The sequence below is a fragment of the Cornus florida genome, unplaced genomic scaffold (genome assembly GCF_030987335.1).
Source record: "Cornus florida cultivar Cherokee Brave unplaced genomic scaffold, ASM3098733v1 CherokeeBrave_3.0.0_Hap2_Chr05, whole genome shotgun sequence".
Classification (NCBI taxonomy): Eukaryota; Viridiplantae; Streptophyta; class Magnoliopsida; order Cornales; family Cornaceae; genus Cornus; species Cornus florida.
Window position 1 is genome coordinate 114,433,756 of NW_026775575.1, and position 8,029 is coordinate 114,441,784.

The window sequence follows — 8,029 nt, forward strand, 5'->3', positions numbered from 1 at the left end:
TTGGATCATCAAATAACAAGCATAGATTGTCCTCCCATTTAACACTACACTATAACTACACTACATCTAAGCTATTAGCATGAAAATAAACTAGGGGAGAGGCACAATCCATCAAGAGATAAGCATGAACCATCAAGAGAATCACAAAAGCATTCATTTAAGCACTATGTTTTGACAATCCCTAAATCCATGGCATCAATACACATAGACATGCATCAACAACACAAAATCTAGAGACAAGAACATGAACATCAATTTTAGCATACATAGACATATGGATAAAATGAAATGATCAATTGGAAGCATTAAACCACACAAATCATTGATTAAACAAGATCTATAAATATCAAAGTGTCAAAACATTAATTACAACACTAATCCCTCAATAATACACAAGATTAAGATATAAAAAACATGTTTGGGGCTAACTCTAGCCCCAAGAGGATGTCTAGCCACTTATGGTGAGGATGCTCCAACCCTCAAGGGCTAACTCCATGGAAGAGGCTTACTCCTTGTTGATGAAGATCTCCAATGGTGTCTCTAGCCTCCTCTTTCTCTAAACTTCCTCTCCAAGAGATGATATCAAAAATAATGTTGGCTCCCCTTTAAAAAACCAATCCTTATCCTTATATAGGTAGATTAAAATGACACCCAAAATGAACTAGGGTTGTGCACACAATATTCTCCAATGATTGGATAAAGGACAACTTTCAATTAGCTAGAATTTTAACTTTTTGCACTCGGAGGAAGTTCGATCAATCGAACCTTGGACTTGGATCGATCGAACTGGCTGAGATCGATCAAACTGAGACTAAATCGATCCAACTAGCTGAGCTTTTTGGAAAAAGACAAATCCAAGATATTTTTGGGAAAAGGACAAAATGTGGTTAATGGGTGGTACAGCTGTGGATAGGATCAATCATTTGGATAAGGACAAAGGTGTTCGATCGATCGAAGAATGATGTTGGATCGATCGAACTTTTGGACTTAAGTGTTTTGGGTCAAGGCTTGGATCTATCTTGAAGTACTGAGATCGATCAATGTTCGATCGATCGAACCTTGGACTTGGATCGATCGAACTTGCTGCTTTGCTTCATTTTGCTTCTTTCTTCCCCCATTTTGCTCCTTTCTTTGTTCAATCCCAGAATTGCTTCAATTGAGCTCTTATTTGGCTGAGTTAGCTTATTTTTGGGATAAGTGCCTGAAAATGAAAATAATACGAAATCAATCTAAAACGGTAAAGTAAGATAGATAAAGGTACTAGAATGTCTAAGCTTAAGGGGTTTAAATACGCACTTTTCAACGCTCATCATTACCCATTATTTATTAATGGATTATCCAATAATACTTAAGTTACCATAATATTATAAAATAACTTAAAACATAACACGTATCAAATCTATGTGTTATTATTTAAATATAAAACATATACATCAGATCAAATATTACTACCAAAATTACCATAAAAGTAATTAATAAATTACTTTCTCTTTTATATATGTATATAATATATATCTATACATATATATACACAACTATCCATGGGTAATAATCTATACCCACCCAACCTCCTATCCAAGTAGTCCATGTGACCGAATTGGTTGACCCATTACTACTAACCATAACTATAAAAAAAAAATAAAAGAAAACATTTAATTTATAATTAATCAAAACACCATTTAAGTACATAATTTAATTAAATAATTAACACATACACAAATACAAATAACATATAGACACATAATCAAATACTCAAGTAACACTTAATTCAATAAAACCCATAAGCAATTAGTCAAATAATTAATTAAATAATTAAAAATACAATTAAAACAAATAAATAAATACCGAAACTATCCTTTTAAAATTAGGGGTATTACAGTATCCGATCTTTTACACCAGTAAGATGATGACAGATGCTGAAGCAAGATACAGCAAAACAGAGAAGATTATATTAGCCTTGGTGTATGCAAAGAGAAAGCTTCGGCACTACTTCGAGTCTCACAGCATTGTGGTCCTTACCAACTACCCCATGCAAGCTATTCTGTCCAAGCCGGACTTATCAGGGAGAATTACTAAGTGGGCAATCGAACTCAGTTCCTTCAATATAGCCTATGAGCCAAAGGTGTCACACAAGGGACAAGCATTAGCCGATTTTCTCTTGGAATATGAGGATAAACCCGAAAAGCCTGAACTTCCTGAACCTTACTGGGAGCTTCGGGTGAATGGTTCTTCAAATTTAACCAGTGCTAGGGCTAGAGTAGTTGTTACAACTCCTAAGAGCACCAAGCTGCAACAATTAATTCGTTTAAATTTTCCTGCCACTGACAACGAAGCCGAGTATGAGGCCTTACTTGCCGAGCTTCGATTGGCAAATCAGCTCCAGGTAAAGAATCTAAAGGTTTTTAGTGACTCTCAACTTATTGTGAATCAGGTGACAAGCAAGTATCAGTCCAAAGAAAAAGAATGAAAATTTACAAGGAGGCTGTAGAAAGTGTTATGCGTGGATTCGATCAAATTGAATTCCACCAGGTACCTCAGGAGGAGAACTCTGAGCCGGATTAACTGGCTACAGTGGCGTCTTCCTCAGATGAGAATTTAGTCCAGATAGTGCCGATTGATGTCCTGGACACACTTAGTGTGAGTCCTCAACAAGAGGTAATGGTAATCTCGGACATTCCATGATAACTATGCTGGATGGATCCACTAGAAGCTTACCTCAAGTATGGAACTCTTCCGAACCAGAAATTTGAGGCAAAGAAAATAGGGTTTGCCACAGCTAAATATTCCATTATCAATAATCAATTATATAGAAAATCATTTTCAGGTCCTGACCTGAAGTGCTTAAGCCCTTATAATACTAAAGCAAATTCATGACGGAGATTGTGACAACCACTCCGGCGGCAGGTCTCTAGCGCATAAGGTCTTAACTCAAGGCTATTTCTGGCCATATCTGGCTCGAAACGCTGAAGAATACACCAGGAGGTACGATCAGTGCCAGCAACATGGCCTAATGAAACATCAGCCTGCTGAAGATTTGCACGCGATGGCGAATCCATGGCCATTCGCACAATGGGGGATTGATATGGTCGGACTTTTGCCCAAAGTTGTAGAGCAAAAGGAGTACATATTGCTAGCCACGGATTACTTCACAAAATGGGTAGAGGTAGAGGCTTACTCAAGCATGACCCATGAGCAAGTGAAAAGTTTTATATGGAACAATATAATCTACCGATTCAAAGTGCCAAAGGTTATCATGATGGACAACGGTAAGAACTTGGACAACAGAAGCACCAGAAAGTTCTTTGCCGAGCATAGGATCAGGATGAAATTGGCTGCGGTTAGTTATCCCCAAGGGAATGGGCAAGTTGAAATAACTAACCGAACTATCTTCGGTTGTTTGAAGAAAAGGTTGGAGAAGTTCAAATCAAAGTGGTATGAGAAATTGCCTGAGGTACTTTGAGCATATCGAACCACCCCACGCCGGCCAACGGGGGAGAGCCCCTTGCTCCCCTTTGCAATGGCTTATGGGTCTGAAGCTGTCATCCCCACGGAATCAACAATCCCCACTTTTCGGACACATCTGTTGCTCGAAGGAAACAATGATACACAGCTCAAGCATAGCCTCGACCTCTTGGAAGAAAAAAGAGACGCTGCGGCTATTAGACTCGCTTCATACCAACAGCAGTTGCGAAACAACTACAGTAAGCGAGTTAGGTTCAGAAGCTTCGTAGTAGGAGATTGGGTGCTGAAGCAGGAAACAGTACACGTAAAAAAACTGCAACCTAATTGGACCGGACCATATAGAGTCACAGAGGTGGTAGAGAAATGAGCTTACTGACTAGCCGAAGCTGATGGGCGAACAATTACACGCCCATGGAATGCAATACACCTCAAAGGGTACTATCATTAGACAATATAGTCAATTTATCTTTCTACAAGTATGGCTGCTTACGGCCCACATAATAAAAGATTCTTATTAATCTATACGACTCTTTGTCTAAACTCATGATGTGGAAGTATGATAGATACACGAATGATTAATAGATCTATGTTCCTAATGGTCACATGTGACTTAGATGTTGATGTGGGTTACTGCTTAATAGTTTCTTTTTCGTCATAAGGGGCAACGCATATACTCTACTATTAATATTATGACAAAAGAAACTATATTTTTTGGCTTTTTAGTTGTACCTTTTTAGTTGTTCTACAAATCTTTTTACATAGGGGCATACTTTAACATGAATGTATATTGCAACGAGTGCCCATTGAAAATTCAAACATGCACTTAAGCCATGTATCCAAAGGACACTCTTTGCAATATTTTTCCTCATTTTTTGACACAAAGATCAAATGTTTTTAGTCCAAAGCGTATATGTGGTTACGATCCCACATCGGTTGAACATAGCTCCAAGCTTTCCTTTATATAAGGAACAGTGAAAGTAGTTGAGTGCATTGCAAAGAGGGCCAACTAGTAATTAATAGTACCAGTGGGCATTCTTTGCAATAATTCTCTCTTTTTTAAGCCCAGAGTTCCTGGCCCAAAATGTAAACTCTACTTTTGTCCCACATCGAGTAAGTACAAAAAGAATATGTAGTTAATATATATATATATATATATATATATATATATATATATATATATAAGTGCCAGAAAAATGAGTCTCAAAGATGAAAAGACTTCCAGTCACATGTATGGAAAGTTACACAGTCTCGGTGACTTTTTTCTTGGCCTCTTCCTCTTTTTAAAGCTTCGGCCTTGAGAATTTATAATAAATAAAGCATTCTTCCGCGGCATATCAAATAGCTGAGGATAACTTACCTCAGACCCCAAGTGTTCGAAGGTATCAATAAAGTCATCTCAGGCAAATAGCCGAGGAATAACTTACCTCGGACCCTAAGTGTCAGAAGGTATCAATAAAATCTTCTTAGGCAAATAGCTGAAGAATAACTCACCTCAGACCCCAAGTATCCGAAGGTATCAGTAAAGTCCTCTCAGGTGAATATCCGAGGAATAATTCACCTCGGACCCCAAGTGTTCGAAGGTATCAGTAAAATCCTCTCAGGCGAATAGCTGAGGAATAACTTACCTCAGACCCTAAGTGTCCGAAGGTATCAATAAAATCCTCTCAAGCAAATAGCCGAGGAATAACTCACCTCAGACCCCAATTGTCTGAAGGTATCAATAAATTCTTCTCAAGTGAATAGCAGAGGAATACAACACCTCGGATCTCAAGAGGCCAATGACAGACCAACATGTCTAAACCCAAACAGGGGCAAGTACTCTTTGTGGATGTTTTACTATTGGGCCTTAGTAACACGTCTAAATTCAAACGGGGGCAAATACTTTTTGTGGGCCTTGGTACCCAGCCCAACAATTTGAAACTCATGAAAAGTTATCCCACATCGAAAACAAACAAGAAAAGGGAATACAATATATGATGTTACCCTATTACTGTTGAACGCCACGGAAGGAGTCTCCTGATAAATGTATCTTTAAGTAAAGTCTCTCAATTAGAGACCTACATATCAGGGGAATCTCTTTCGTGAGCCCACCTTTTGGAGAATCTTTAGATTATGAGGATACCAATCTCGAATTTATTCTAATTTGCCTAGAGTTTCTTAGGCAAGTTATCCCACATCGAAAGGATACAAGAAGTGGGGTTGGTTAATATAAATAGATGTTACTAGAAGATAATGCTAAGGATAGAGTAATAGTGAAACACAGGACCCCAAACAAACGCTTGGGAATCTGACCAAGTCACTGTTACTCTTTTCTTTGTCTTTCTCCCACTTTTGAATCTTCGGACCCACGTGTCCGAAGAATTGCATGCTTAGGACCTTAAGTGTCCAATACAATGCAAATCCTCTCAGGCTCATAGTCAAGGAACCCCACGCTTTGGATCCTCAGAGTCCGAAGATCACAACAAAGCTTCTAAAACATACCTAACTACTGAGGAATTTGCTGCTCAGGACCTCCAGAGTCCAAGGATGCACCAATAGGTCTAAGCCTAAGTGGGGACGAATATTCTTAGCATTTTGCTCCCAAAAATCAATGTATTTGATTAGGACAATTACTAAGCCAGTTTAGTAACTTATCCCACATCGAAATGATACAAGAAGCAACAAGTATTGATATACCTACTTCATATAAATTAAGGGCAAGAAGGATTCCCTTGACGGTTAGATCACTAAGTGATAAAACACTCCTCGGTCAGTGATTGAACCGTCACAGAAACTCCCTTCTTACTATCCCTTTTGTTTTTGCTTCGGACCATAAGGAGTCCGAAGTTGCCAGAGAAAATAAATCTTTCTCAAAGGCATGAAAAATCATTCAACGAGTATATACAATTCAGAAGCATTCATAAATATGCAAATTTTCAAAAGTAAATATAAGAATTATAGAGAACATTATCCAAAAATAAATAAAATATTACTGTCTACAGGCAAAAACATGTATTGTTCCAGAGCGAATGATACACGAGTTCACTTCATTTTCGGGTCAAAAGGAGCAGAATCAAAAGCATCCACCACGTTTGGACTGGAGGCTGGAAGAACAGATGGGCTTGAAATTGCAGGGACTGAAGAAGTTGAAACTGAAGGATCATCTCAGTGCGACTTCACCATCTCTGCGAACAATACCTTAGCTTCTTGGGCCTGTGGACCCTCAGCATAGAGGAAGGACACTTCCATGTCAACATCAAAAGCTTCTGGGTCCTTCAGTTTGTCACTCGAGCCCTGGTTGAAGCCGATCCGGAAGGCCTTCGCACTGGATAAGCGCACCAAGGTGGAGTATCATCCTTACATTTGTTTCCTAGCGGTGATACAGGTGCCAATTACATCCTTCAAACACTGGACCTCAGCTTCCAATGCCTCTATTTTGGCTTCAAATGCTGCCAAATGGTTTTTGTAAACATCCCTCGCCACAGAGCCTATCTTTGCATTCAGAATGACATTAGAAGCCTTCTTATCAACATTGGCAAGGTCCCTTTCCAATTTCTTGATAGAAAGGGACTGAGCCTCAGTAGTGGCGCATAGGGCCATAGTGTGATATAGGCTCTACACAATCAACAATGACAGTAACAATGTAAGTAGAGTGGAAAGAAAGCTAAGGAAATAACGAAGAAGGGAAAAGGATAAACCTCTACGGCACGAACTGGAGCAGAGGGAAAAAGCTGGTCTAGCTTCATATTATCCATAATTTCTTCGTTTTTTGGCAGCTATAGACTGTTAGCGCTGCGAAAGGATCTGTCATAACCGAATCCCCGGAATGAAGGATTAATTTATCCGCCCTAGAAAAGGTAGGCCTCCAAGGCTCACCCTTCTCGACCAAGACAAAAGCCCTCACCTCCTACTCAGGATCAGCCTCAGGGTCAGTGTTTCCAATTTTCTTACCCTTGCTTCTTGAAGGAATAACTCCCTTAGTTTTTGCTGTTGAATAGGGGTTCAACTTCACTTTTTTGTGCAAAGAAGCTTCCTCAACATCTTTCTCGTGCTCAAGAGAACGCACAATGGCAAAAGACTCTGCCTCTGCAGCTCTCTTCTTAAGGGCTTCAGCCCTTTTCTTTTCCTCCTCCGTTAGAGGAAAGCTGTCAAATGAGGGGATTGCCAGATCCATTAGGTCAGCAGCTGCAGCGCTGGAGGCGATCTCCTTGAGATTGGACGAAAAGAGTAACTCCTCAACAGATGGGGGATTACTCCAAACCTGTCTTCAAGAAAGTCGAGCCTGTTCTTAGCCGTAGAGGAAGGGAAGGTTTCTGAAAAAGCACCAAGAAATTCATAAGTATGACGAAAAAGCAAGACTCGGCATGGGAAGTAACCAGAGCATTTGTAATGAAGGGAGGAAAAGCATTCTATACCTAACTTCCTAAATTTGCGTGGGATTGGGAGTTTGCTCGATTGAGACATAACCTAATTCCCTTTGACAATTATCATCATCTCTTTCCATTTCTTCTCGGAGGAAGGAAGGTCCATACATATCCTCTGTTGAAGAGGGGAAGTAAAATAAAAACGGCCAGGCTCGGTCCCATGC

At 39.5% G+C, this 8,029-nt stretch overlaps 1 protein-coding gene across 1 annotated transcript; it reads left to right on the top strand.

Moving 5' to 3' along the window:
• Nucleotides 1–1,903: 1,903 nt before the first annotated feature.
• On the top strand, nt 1,904–3,460 carry LOC132310012 (uncharacterized). Its single transcript, XM_059808255.1, has 2 exons — nt 1,904–2,431; nt 2,864–3,460. Exons 1-2 carry the CDS (start codon nt 1,904–1,906, stop codon nt 3,458–3,460), a joined length of 1,125 nt encoding a protein of 374 aa, XP_059664238.1.
• The last annotated feature ends 4,569 nt before the right edge of the window (nt 3,461–8,029 follow it).

What these genes read in the sequence shown, in the direction of transcription:
- LOC132310012 (XM_059808255.1), top strand. Translation starts at nt 1,904, where the DNA reads ATGATGACAGATGCTGAAGCAAGATACAGCAAAACAGAGAAGATTATA. An exon ending in CTCAACTTATTGTGAATCAG is followed by an intron (nt 2,432 to 2,863) that starts GTGACAAGCAAG and finishes ATAATACTAAAG; the next exon opens with CAAATTCATGACGGAGATTG.